This window comes from Penicillium paradoxum, assembly GCF_028828445.1.
Source record: "Penicillium paradoxum strain IBT 22861 chromosome Unknown utg000002l_segment0_segment0, whole genome shotgun sequence".
NCBI lineage: Eukaryota > Fungi > Ascomycota > Eurotiomycetes > Eurotiales > Aspergillaceae > Penicillium > Penicillium paradoxum.
In genome coordinates this window covers 103,724-116,648 of record NW_026643180.1, presented here as the reverse complement: position 1 = coordinate 116,648, position 12,925 = coordinate 103,724, and the positions used below count along the sequence as shown (strand labels likewise).

The 12,925-nt window shown below is 49.6% G+C and overlaps 5 protein-coding genes across 5 annotated transcripts; 3 read left to right on the top strand and 2 right to left on the bottom strand.

Moving 5' to 3' along the window:
* Positions 1–244: 244 nt before the first annotated feature.
* Positions 245–715, top strand: N7457_000047 (uncharacterized protein; the record flags this gene model as incomplete). Its single annotated transcript, XM_057171115.1, has 1 exon — positions 245–715. One exon carries the CDS (start codon positions 245–247, stop codon positions 713–715), a length of 471 nt encoding a protein of 156 aa, XP_057035018.1.
* A 1,676-nt stretch (positions 716–2,391) lies between these two features.
* On the top strand, positions 2,392–4,375 carry N7457_000046 (sugar porter family MFS transporter; the record flags this gene model as incomplete). Its single annotated transcript, XM_057171114.1, has 8 exons — positions 2,392–2,460; positions 2,520–2,571; positions 2,622–2,877; positions 2,930–2,940; positions 2,999–3,236; positions 3,289–3,933; positions 3,981–4,111; positions 4,164–4,375. The coding sequence occupies 8 exons, from the start codon at positions 2,392–2,394 to the stop codon at positions 4,373–4,375; spliced, it is 1,614 nt and encodes a 537-aa protein (XP_057035017.1).
* An 831-nt stretch (positions 4,376–5,206) lies between these two features.
* N7457_000045 (uncharacterized protein) lies at positions 5,207–5,701 on the bottom strand (the record flags this gene model as incomplete). The annotated part of the gene is made up of 1 exon (XM_057171113.1): positions 5,207–5,701. One exon carries the CDS (start codon positions 5,699–5,701, stop codon positions 5,207–5,209), a length of 495 nt encoding a protein of 164 aa, XP_057035016.1.
* Positions 5,702–7,044: 1,343 nt separating this feature from the next.
* N7457_000044 (caspase family protein) lies at positions 7,045–8,549 on the bottom strand (the record flags this gene model as incomplete). Its single annotated transcript, XM_057171112.1, has 4 exons — positions 7,045–7,070; positions 7,174–7,343; positions 7,407–8,211; positions 8,261–8,549. 4 exons carry the CDS (start codon positions 8,547–8,549, stop codon positions 7,045–7,047), a joined length of 1,290 nt encoding a protein of 429 aa, XP_057035015.1.
* A 1,399-nt stretch (positions 8,550–9,948) lies between these two features.
* fbx15 (F-box domain protein) lies at positions 9,949–11,877 on the top strand (the record flags this gene model as incomplete). Its single annotated transcript, XM_057171111.1, has 2 exons — positions 9,949–10,104; positions 10,162–11,877. 2 exons carry the CDS (start codon positions 9,949–9,951, stop codon positions 11,875–11,877), a joined length of 1,872 nt encoding a protein of 623 aa, XP_057035014.1.
* Positions 11,878–12,925: the final 1,048 nt, after the last annotated feature.

The window sequence follows — 12,925 nt, the reverse complement described above, 5'->3', positions numbered from 1 at the left end:
CCAGCGTCATCTGTCTAGTGGAAGTTGTCCCCGCGGCTAAATCATCTTAGCCTCTTTGCATGTCCTTGATCAAGCGGCTTCGAGTTCCTTGTTACGGTGCTTTTGTTGGGACCTTTGATCTCCTCACTGCATATTGAATCATAGAAATCCCTTTCTATTCTCGTTTGCAACTCACCAAATTCACCCTCTCCACGACCTAATATTCCCCATATCGCTTGAGCATCGGACCGCTCGAAGTCACGTCATGGATTCGACCCTACGAACAGTTTACAATCCCCAAGCACCACTTATTCAGTCCTCCTCTTCGACACTCAACCCTGCGGCCAGCCAATCTACCATGGCCACACAGACTCAAAGCACTCTAGAGGCTACCTCGAGTGCGACCAGGCAGGTGTTCACTTCACCCACGCTCCAACCCGCCTCATTTTCCCCGCAAACGTCGGCCCCCACGCAACCCCAGTCACAAGCGATCAGTAATTCCTCCAACCCGAGTGCCTTTTCCACAGGCCCCGCATCCAACACACATGGAGGCTTTCCCATGAATGCAGCCCCGGCCCCGGCCCCGGCAGCTGATCACTATCCCCATCAGATGAATAGTCTGGGGGGTCCCACTGCTACAGCACCCTTCCTGCAGGATTTCAGTCTCGTCGCTGAGGCAGCCAAGCGCGCCCAGATGGGGATTGTCATGCGTGACCTCGAGAGCGTGACTCTTTGATCTGGGGGTCTCGGCGAGATAGGGCAGGACCCGAGGGAAGGAGATGCTCTGCCGGTTGCACGTGCATCTCCGAGAATCATGGACTGGCTTCATGTTCGAGACATGTTAGGGTTGGGGTTGGGGTTACTTGGGCGTATTATAAATGGGCTTTGATTGTGCATTTTGCCATTGCGTTTTTTGGTTGAAGGTTGCGTTCGAATGTGCATCCCGTCTCATCATTGGGATATTTCGCTTAATTTTCGCGTTGATTTCAGACGGTGTTTCTTCGGATCTCAAAATTTCTGTGGCTTCCAGCCTTTATACCATCCACTCACGAGACATGCAATATCATCCTTTTAGATCTATCTTTGCAGTAGAGGATCCACAAGGGCTAGCCGTCCGAGGCATAAATGTAATTGAAGGTTTCGAATCCACCCTCGAAGTGCAGACGTTCTAGCAAGTAAGACCATGTTAGGTATGCTTTTAGGTGTATGACCTTTGAAAGGGTGACCTACTTCTGTCAAGGGTTCATGTGTACGGAGTACGGGGTACTGCGACATGGCTTGTCTGTTCTCCCGACTGAAAGCCTCGTGTACATAGAAGGTAGACAAAGAGAAAAGAGGGAAAGAAAGGAGAAACCCGAAGCCCCCTCAATGCCGGCGCGAGGCGCAGACGCCACGCTCTTAGTCAAGCGCTGGCGGAATTATAAACTGTTTCACACCTGCTACATTCTTCAACCCCGAGGATGCGAACGACGTACATAGGGATATACCGGTGTTGTACATAAGTGTCATCTGCCTTTTTGTCCAGTTCCATTCATCTTGAAAGTTGGCTTTTATTTACTTCTTCCAGGGCCTAGGCCAACGCCACATTCTATCATTATGGCCCCTTGAGTTGACCTCGACGACCCAGTTCCCAAGTCTACTACGAGAACCACTGCTTCTAAGCTTGCAAGTGCACTTCAAATCTTGGACTAAGATTCTAAGGCTCCTATTATCATCTGATGCATGGTCCTGGCATGTACGGAGTAAACAGTGGCACAAGATCACTGGGTCCTTTACCTAGATGTAGCCAATGCTACATCTAGTCTTGAAGAAAATCATATCAGCCTTTACACATAGATCCTGATTCTTCCTGGAGAACACAGGAATTGTCCAATTGACCAAGCCAGATAGTAACATAAGTTTTACTCCGCACGCCAATCCCCATGTGTGTATGGAGTAAACGAAACCCATGCCCTACTTGCCGGTGACGGCATTCCACCAGGAATTCCAGCATACTACCTAAATAGCTGGGCACGAACTATCCAATCGCCTACTAGATCCGGTGTCGCAACCGGATCCAACTGCCCGCACTTTTACTTCTGTGGGATAGGCGCTCCTGAGAAGTCGCCTGAATTTCCAAAAACATACCAGAAGGAACTGCGCCATGCTGTTCTGAGTAGACCCGGTCGCCATAATTACCGTTTCCGGAAAGTGATCGCTCCCTCCGCATTAATCCCCGGACTTCGGAGCTCAGCCGAGATCAAGGATACCCGGCTTTCTTATGTAGTTGCTGGGTCCTTTCCGGGGAGTCACTGTGTATCCAGACTGTTTTGGGGATACATAAGGGATGTAGTTCCCCACAATTCATGTCAGAATGTGAGGGGACTAGCATCGTGAAGATCTCTCTTGGTTTTGTGATTGATTGGTTCTAATATGACGGTGGTGCAGAAGAAAAAGCCCTATTTCGGGCTAACAGGAGGATGGCTTACCTTTTGGATTACGGTATGCTACACTTGACACTATGTATGTGATTGGATTCAATTGACCATGTTCTATTGCAGGTGGCATGCGCAACTGATATGTCTCTCTTCGGTTATGACCAAGGAGTGTTCAGTACGTAGTGCTGGGTAATACACAATCTGAAGATCACTAATTCCACCCAGGCGGCGTCGTGATCACACAAGACTTCCTCGAAGTCCACGATCTGGTTGGGCCTACCAAGACAACAACCCTCTCCACAGTGACAGCGATATATGACGTTGGTTGTTTCCTCGGAGCTATTGTTGCCTTTACGATAGGTGAACGTTTGGGCCGGAAGAAGGCTATTCTACTGGGCACGACGATCATGGCAGTGGGCACTATCATCCAGGCAAGTTCATTTAGTTTGGCGCAGATGTTTGTTGGCCGCATCGTCTTAGGGTAAGTGGCTCCCCTCTAGAGAGCGCGAATGATCGGCTAACATCTCTGATAGTGTTGGAAATGGTAAACGCAGCTACTGAGCCAATCAATCATCACTCGGTATTCTAACAAGAGAGAATAGGTATCAATACTGCTACAGCCCCAATCTGGCAGACCGAAACATCCCAAATGAAATGGCGCGGGAAACTAGTCATCCTAGGCATGGTGATGAACATTGCCGGCTACTGTCTTGTCAACTGGATTAATTATGGGTTTTCATTTGCAGGTGGCTCCATAGCCTGGCGATTCCCAATAGCTTTCCAATTCATGTTCCTCTTCATTCTGTGGAGCACAACGCCCTGGCTCCCTGAGTCTCCTCGGTAAGCGCCCCCGTCGTTCGATTCGATGTCAGCTCTAACCAGATCCCCGCAGATGGCTCCTTGCCCACGGTAAAGAAGACGAGGCAATCGAAGTTCTCAGCTGTCTCGAAGCTAAACCGATCGACGACCCTGTGGTTGTACTGCAACGCAATGAAATCGCATTCACAGTCCAATACGAGCGCCAGAATCCCGTCCGTTGGCGCGACCTTCTCAAAAAGGATAAGAAGAACGATACCAAGACTCTGCGCCGACTCGCCCTCGGCGTCGGCTCTCAGTTCATGCAGCAGTTCGGCGGTATCAATATCATGGCTTATTACATGCCCACTGTGCTGACCAAATCGGTCGGCTTGGACGAGAAAATGGCTCGGCTGCTGACTGCTTGTAATGCAGTTTCATACCTGGTTTTCTCGAGTATGGCCGTTCTGCTCATTGAGCGCATGGGCCGTCGTGGTTTGATGCTTCTCTCGACATTTGCACAGTTTGTGTGCTTCCTTATCATCACCGTTTTGATCCGGTATGTCGAGAATAGTCCCGATGGGACTGGCAGGGTATATGGTAATGCCTCGATCGCCTTTTTCTTTCTTTACTTTGGGGCTTTCGGAATTGGAATGCTGGGGATACCATGGTTGTACCCCACGGAGATCAATTCTTTGTCGATGCGGACTAAAGGCGCTGCGGCTGCCACTGCCACTGACTGGTACGTATTTGGAGATATCTTGAGGGTCCGTTGCTAACAAAAGATAGGATCACCAATTTCATCGTTGTGGAGATCACACCGATCGGAATTCAAAGTATTGGCTGGAAGTTCTGGATCGTTTGGACGGTGACCAACGCTGCCTTCTTACCTGTTCTCTATTTCTTCTACCCAGAAACTGGTATGATCAGATGTTGCGCCTCGGTTGATTCTTTTACTCACGATGAATATAGCAAACCGGAGTCTCGAGGATCTTGATACTTATTACCGCACCAACCCCTCGTTGATTGTGACTAAAGACCGGGATGCCATATGCCGCAAACGCCCGCAGAAATACATCGATCGCGAGGATGACGAGTTCGAGAGAACGACTGGCAAGGAAATTGTGCCTGTTGAGCCAGCGAAGCATGTTGAATGGACGGCGAGACAAAGTTCCCAGGATTAGGCATAGATTGAGATATTTGACCCCACGAATCTATCTAAGGAATGATGACCTCGCACTCCGTCCGTACCAGAAGAGCGAGATGGCTTTTTCAGCCCCCAATACCCCATCCGCCCATCCGGGATTCCAGTGCAATGAAGCTGCCCAGGTGGTCCCTCACCTGAGACATGCTGTCATCCGCGGGGGCCCGTGTGGGACGAGTGGAGGATCTCACCACCTTGCAAAAAACAAAAACAAAAAGGCGAGATACGTAATGAGCGAAAGCATTCTCGTTTCAGTATTGTCCGTTCTTTTTCCAAAAGGCCGTTTGCAGAACATTTATTTTTAGTGGGCTGACGCACGTTAGCCCACCGGCAATGCTTGGCTACGAGGAATGCAATGCCGACTGCATGGTGGCGTAGTTAGCGTTTGCTCTCCATTAGACTCGAGGCATTATGCCTGCACGCTTCAAGGGGTATTGTAGATGATATGATATGTTATTCTGATCAGTCGAATCATAACAAACGGGTCAAATATTCCAGAACCCGGTATTCCCAAACACCAAGCTATGCGCAAGAAATAGATACAACCCCCAAAACCCAGAGCAATTAATGTAATAAACCAGAATGAAAATGATCGCTGTCCCCTCCGGGAAAATAATGGATATAGCAGATGCAGAAGAACAGTGCTCAAAATGAATGATTAGACCGGAACACCCTCCTCCCCCGTGGTTGCGCATGTATGAATAGTGTATTGCACGATGACTCGATCATCGACCCCATGTTCATAGATGGGTGGCAATTTTTGGTTCCTTTTCTAAAAAAAGAAAAGATCGTGAACGGTACGTTCGCGTCATTAGATGAAAGAAGCTTGGCTTCTGTTTCCGTATTGAGTGGATGAGCCGATCAGATTCGGCGGGGAGATTCTGGGTCCTTTGGTACTGGGAGGTTTGCCGCGTGAAGAGAACACTGACAGGCGGCGAGAGATGCGTTGGCTCATTCCTCTGGTCGGAGCAGACCAATTATCGAAGGAAATAATGGACATTGGCCGCGACCGCGGGGGTCCGTGGGATGTCATTATGGCCTCGGCGCGAGGAGGAACAGTAAAACCGGGTCCGTCGGAGTACAGGGTTGAACGACGCTTGAGTTTTTCGGTTTGGCGAGAGTCCAATTGCAGCGTCAAATCTTCGCGGATATCGCCCAAGACATGGGAGACCCGGCGAAGTAGCTTGGGGGAAGCTTTGCCATAGATGGAGGGTTCTCGTCGCTCTAAGCCATAGACTTGGAGAGGAGTTGAGTCGGTTGCCTGATCCACGGGGGACGAGTAAAACCGAGGGTACTTGACAGGCATTGGGGTCCGGCGGGAGTTGAGTGATAGGGTGGAGATAGGTGGGTGTTGATAAGGGGATAGGTGAGGCTCGGAGGAGACACTGGAGGAATAGGAACTGTTTGTTGCAGAGGAAACCAACATCTTTTTGGAGCAGACGTGTCCGAATGAGAAAGCGAAGAGGAAACTAGAAGAAGAAAAAAAAAAAAAGTACAAAAAACACCAGCGTATCTCAAAAGATGGAATTCCGAAAAAGACCAAAAGTGGATCAGAGAGACGTGAACATTTTAGTCGTAGAGCTACTGGGCCCGTGTCACACGTAGATGACTGTAATTTCAATTCCGAGGATAGCTCCTCCCTCGACTCCATCCGGAGTATACCCAAGGGCCTATAGTTTGGACTATGCCGAGGATCGGTGTGGACTATTTACACTGTACATATGTACCGTGAGGATCTACGGTGTGTACCTGTTAGGAGCAAACACAAAAAAAGAGATCAAAGCACAAAGCAAAAGGTATAGATGTTTATCAGATCGTGTCTCGAAGATCTCTTCGATCTCATGACGTGGAACAAAGCCACGATCTCATTCTTCGGAGACTCGTGTTGTACTCCGTGTTGGAGGTTGCCTTGACGTTGCATTCGAAAAGAAAACACCAAAAACAAAAAAGAAAAAAAGAAAAAGAGAAAAAAGAGAAAGGCCCGTGTTGTGACATTTCCCAAGGGGCAGAGAGAGACATTGCATCCACGGTTCCCACCGGGAATTGTGGGGACAGGAGGAGCTGGGAGACTGCTGATTGGTCTGATTTCCGCTCAAGATGAATCTAGGAATGGCGCCACGTCCTTAAACTTTTTGGATGCTTTGGGCGTCTTAGAACAGAGGTACCTACCTAAGGTACCTAAGACATCAGAGACATCAGACACATTTAGACACATCAGAGACCCCAGACACATCCGAGACAGGGCATCATAGGAGAATAGAATGGTGGAAGCCTTAAATGTAAAGTTGGGTGTGAAACAGAATCTCATTCCAGAGAACAGTTATTAATATCCCCTCCGCCACCTGCAGCTGAGAAAAAAAAAAACACTGTTTTGCCGAGAGATCCACTAGGAGAACCACAGCCACACATGCGCCGGTGTGGAAGGAGATGGGGCCGTATTGCCCGATGATTGAACTACTACGGAGTAGTCCATTGCTTATTTTTTGTAAATGATGTCTGGAGTATTGAGGTATTACCCGGTCGTTATTTGCATTACCGAACGGTTAGGAGTACACATCTACCGCTCTTCCCCGCACTCGGGACCTTGGAAGCGATCTCAGGTGATTCATTTGCTAATCATGGCATCACCGAAGATGCGAAACCCTCCGATTACATCACAAAGCGGAGGTTGGTGTCTGTCGATCTCAAGTCAGCTGAAGTGCTGACGGTCACACCGTAACAAAAAAAACAAAAAAAGAAAAAAGAAAAAAAAAAACAAAAAAAAAACAAAGAACCTACCGAGAGGATGGCTACAGCTCAGCTGTGGCTTTTGCGAGTATTTCCCTTCGAGCTCATTTCGGATGGTGTTCAGCAGTTGGAGGTAACTCTGCTGCGGCCACTGTTGCAGTGATTTAATAAACGCCCAACTCAGCGCACCACGCGCCTGTCCGTCTTGGAACGTATCGGCCCTGTCTCGGGGTTAGTTTTCGGACCCTTAATTTACTGTCTCAAGCTTTGAAGGTGCTACTTACGAGGTCTGAGTGTCTTTGGATCCGGAAAACATCACTACGTCGGCCGGAGAGGTCTTGGTCATGATGGTGCGCTCACGGGCGGACTCTCCATTGACTGCTTTTTTGAAGAAATTGATGGCAGTTGAGGCGACGCTGCTGAAATCCCCCTGTCCATAGGAAGTGAACGCACTGAACAAGTCTTGAGCTGCCTCCTTGGCCAGGTTGGGCTCCTTGAGAATACCCTGCGTCGAATAGACATACGGTAAATCCAATGCGGTGCCCGAGTGGCACGAATCGAAGATTGCCGTCAGCCGCACTCCAGGCCGCAGCGGGCGTACCATGATTTCATGCATGTCATCATCTACAATATGGCCGACTACCCGATAGTCCAGTGGGTAGATGACATCGTCGAATCCATCGTCCTCGTCGCCGTCTAGGTCAGGAGTACGGCCTCCGTGGCCGGAGAAGTGGATGAATAACGAATCGTTCGGGTGCGCATCTTTGACCAACCAATGCATGGCCCGTAGAATGTTAGCTTTGGTGGGGAGGCTCATCGGGTTACGTTGGTCGTCGGTGAGAATCACCATGTCCTCCCTCTTATATCCAAATCTCTGGGTGAGGAAGTTAGACATGTTGGTGACATCGTTAATACAGCCTTTGAGCGCATTAGGCTGTCCTGCATAGTTGATCCCAATCAATAAAGCCTTGCGACAACCGGTACAGGCCGAGTACTGGAACTGGTAATTCGAGGGAGCACCTCCACCGAAATGCTGAAATGCCTGTGGGGGCGGCGGGGGCAAACTCGGGGAGTTGGGACGATGATAGCCTTTTCAGTAATTAGTAGTGTCGGCAAAGTTGAATGACAAAGAACTCACCATTCTGCGGAGCACTTAGGTTATACTGATGAGAGGGAGGCCGAGGAGATGGAGTATGACCATAGGGCGGGGCAGGACCAGGAGGATATTGGGGCGACTGAGATTGATGATAAGGTGATGGAGGATATGGAGAATGGCTAGGACCTGGATAAGATGATTGTGGTCGATGACCATAGGGCTGAGGGGAATAGGGCTGAGGCGGGGGCTGCCGCTGCCATTGGGAAGGTTGTTGATACCCCCATTGGGGGGGCCCTTGTCCTGGAGAAGGACCGTGAGGTGGATAGTACATCTTTCAACGATGCACTCTGAGATCCTGATCCTGATCCCGATCCCGGTTCTGATGGAAGAAAAGAAAGAGGAAGAGGAAGCAAGAATGGTTTTAAAGGCTGACCAGTGCCCCGGTGGGTCGGACGGTTTACGCTTTCCTCGTCTTTGTGCCCGGGGCAATGCAACTGGCAGAGTATTGAGTATTGTACTAAGGCTACAACGGTGTCGCCAGATTCAGATTCAGATTCACCTAAGGGATCCACCGGTAGGGCTGCAGGTAGGATCAATTTAATTATTCATCAAAGTCAAGGTGTTCTGATCTGACTGGACAGGTGTCTACATGGAATATGCAATCGGGAACAATCCCGTCGAGGCCTGAGGCTGTCCGTTAGGCAGCGATGTTCCCCTCAGTGGTCACGTGACCGTGTCGGCGTGCAAAGAACGAGCCGAGGGAAAACACGAAGAACAAGAGAACGCATGGACAAATGATGTAGTCCCCCTACAGAGTACGGAGTACCTACTTCGTACGGGGTACTCCATACGGAGTACTGGGGGAGTGATCCCCTAGGTAACTCCATTGGCGTGCATGAAAAGTTCTTTTCGCCTCCGAGGCGGTGGCTTGAGGAGATACGCGTCAAATGCGGCTTAAAATCAATGCTCTCGTTCCCATTCATAAAGTTGTTCCTTGGAAGCATTTCTCTCCTCTGTATGTACCGAGCAGGTAAGACACCTATATCATTCGTAGCGCTTGTTTTATCCTGCAGATGCCAACTCCACTTAGCTGCGTTGAAGATCCGATAGGACTCTGAGATCTTGGGCAATAATACGGAGTACGGAGTACACAACCCTGGACTTTATCACCCCGCGTACTCCGTCGTGTCACGAGAGATCGTGCATACCAAGTAGATATGTGTTAGGCCCAATGGAGACGGAGCAGCCCCATGGGTTTCGGAGATGGTGGGCGTAATACGGCCCAAGAAACAAGAAATCCAGATCAGAGCCTCAGGAGGTCTGTGGAAAGTGAATTCAGCCCCTGGTACTCTGTACGGCAATTAATTGCGTGACCCCGGGAGATCGTCTCTGATTATTAGTGACTCCTTATGTGACTCCAGCTCCAGGGGCCCCCCTTTTCGGTCTAGTGCGGCTCTGTCGGATCCAAGGTTTCAGAGTTCACACGAGGGGCGCGGTTCCACGGTTGGCTCCCTTGGAACTATTCCTCTTGCGACTGTTAAGAGCCTCATCCTCATCTGTGCATCTCACCTTCCCAGAACATAAACCGCGTTCTTTCCTGTCAATGGATTCGATGGATATCATTTCATTTTCTCCCGTGGCAGTCGCCCTTTGGTCTGAGACATCTTTATGACATTGGCCTCTCTCCCTTTGACGTGACACCACTCGACCCTCAACGTTACTATATAGACATGAACTGCTCAAATGGTCTGGATACTCTTCCATTCGATGTATTTTATCAGATTGCAACGTTGTTGGACGACCGTGATTTCATTCAACTCACTCGCACCAATCGCGCTCTCTACTCTTTGTCGCAAAGCGAACAAATTTCACGTAAAATCGTGGAGGTAAGTCAACCCAACCCCCGCTCGCGCTTGGATCCCGAGGCTGACCTTCATTTACAGAATGTGTTACTCCACAGCAAAGAGGGTCAGGCCGCCCAAGCAGCCCAGTCCGGCTTCCGTAAGGCTGTCGGGCATCGCTTTGCTATACACGAGGCTGTCGCCACCGCAGATCCATACTCAGTAGCCTGTGTAGGCTACGGGGCTAGTTTTCTCTACAACCAAGGTCATCTGTGCTACCGGGCTGATTATTGGATTCGTCTGCTCTACGTGCATGGCGTGGCGCTGAGAGAACGTGTCATAGACCTTCGCCAGGCGATTCCTAAACTGATGAACACCGGTCCCGTGGGCCCGGATGTAGCAGATCGTGTCACTCTTTTGAGCTACAGTGATGATATTTTGGTGTTCAAAGTGGCCGATGATGACGAAGATGCGACCGATGCCACGTTGTTTGCCGTGAACATGGCGTGGCGGGAATACAACCAGAAAAAGGCACGTCTTCTGTTTGAGGAGTCAATCTCTGCGTCTGCGCCAATATTTGTACGACATAGTGGATCCTACCTTTGGTACGGCACATTTACTGAGGCTGATGGCTCCGGCAGTGTGTGGTCTATCACTGGTTTGGATCTCATGTCTCTTGAGTTCATTGAATTCACCCTCGACCGAGTAGTTGATGGTGATCTTGGCCAAACATTGTGTTTTGAGATGCATGATGAGCATCTCTACGCAGTTTCCACTCAGGTTGCCCCGGACGATCAGGAATTGCACTCTTCTTTCTATCATTGGTTCTGCCATGCACCTCGAGAAGATGGCCGCAAATGGAACGGTCGCTTCTGGCGCCGAGAGCATCAAGAAGGCCCTATCAATGAGATGTGGACTGATCTTTCGATCCGCAAGGACGAAACAACTGGTCGGCCCGTAATATTAGAATGCCGCCGTGAATGGCGCGATGGCAAGAGTGAAAATCACCGTACATACTACACACAGCGACTTCCCACACCAGAAGAAGCCTTAGCACCTCTTTCAGGGGGCACTGTTCAGACCCCGTGTTGGATGTCCATGGGTGGTGATCTTGAAAATGACGACCCGTACGATGAGCGACCTGCAAAAAGATTACGGCGCCATTTCCACGCCGAATATGAGTCTGGAGCTACGAAACGGCAGGAGTTTATTGCGGCTCGCACCAAACACAGGAGCTACCACCTCGGTGCATCTACTTTTGTCGATATTGTCAATGATCCTGCTGGTGACAATTTGCGGTCTCGAGACCGAATCCGACTTCGCACGGTATCACGGAAGCGCAAATGTCCCATTGATGAGGAAGGGGTTGAGGGGCCTCGCAACCGATTTTTCCCGCCCACACAGTTGGACTCTGAAGGCTGTCCCGTTGAAGGTTCTACAGAGCGCTTTGAGTGCCGTGGAGTGCGCATGTGGCCTCCAGAAGACGCTCCATCTGCGTTACAAGAATTGCTCTGTCCAGGCCCACGCACTGGATCCGTGAAAAGTATTGCAGACGAACGCTCAATTATCTATTCGATTGACGCCCCGGGACTGCCACCAAAGCACCAAGCTCTTATTCTTATTAGCTTTGATCCTGCATTCCGAATTCCCATTACTGCTCCTCTTCCTACTGCTATGTCCCCTCCAGCATGCCACAATCCTAGAGAATTATTCCCCGCGACACTGAAACCACCACCCACATACTTTCCCTCTTCCAACTTGGTGGAAGAAGCACCGCCCTTCTACATGGGTATCAGGCGCGGCTACTACCTGCGTTGACTAGATATGCAAGGACAGCATTACATTATTAGCTCCAGACACGGTCGTATACAATTAGCTGTCACAAGCTGATAGGTCACTTCTTATAGTTCATAATACAAAAAGAAGAAAACAGGTTAAACTCTCAATCGGTGCACAGTAAAGCTAGTATACGAGGCCATGCATGCTTCTTTCTTCGTGCCGTTAACAATATGGCTAATCGTCTCGGGCATCTAGTGGGCCTTGGGTAGCAAATCCGAATACAGATCTTACATGAATAGATTCATTGCTAACAGTCAATTGGGTTTTATAGAGTCCTACCTCGAGCAGGTGAAGTATCACGCACAGCCCCCTGCGCACATAAGACCGTGCCCGTCCATCTCGGCGTCATCGAATTCACTAGTTGAAACTCACTATCCATTCATAGAGAGAGTACGGAATAGATACGTAATGATTGCCATAGCTTTACGACAGGGGATTCTTCGGATTCAGAGCCGAGACGAATGCTCAGCCACCACCAATCTCATCTGCATGTTTTCCCACTTCCCGGGTGTTCTGCAACATGTTCACCCACTTTCACCCACTTTCACCCATTTTCATCCACGAGGACGTGTTACTATGCTATCTGCCATTCAATTGGAGTGTCTTGAGCACTTGGATAGATTAAGTCTGGCAATTCATTGGCGATTACGGACTACATTGATACATCTACATGTACTCAAACCACATGTAGGTACTCCGTACCTTGGTCAACCCGACAGCTCATTGCATTGGAATAAGCAGCCTGCAGGTTAAGGCTCCCAGGATTGGCTTGTAACATATCAAGCGTATAATTTATAATTCATGTATTATCATCTGCACCACCGCACAGCCCATATTGGCACCCCGGTGTACGGAGTACATCGGTCCACCGATGCACCTCGGCAATCGAGTCGACAGGAAAACAAAAAAAAGCACAGCCAATCTAGATCTCGATTCTCGAAAGACGAGAAGATGAGAGGATGGCAACATATTCTCACAACGCCATATATCATAAAGGGGGGCCGCAGCCATACCCCAAAGGGGAATC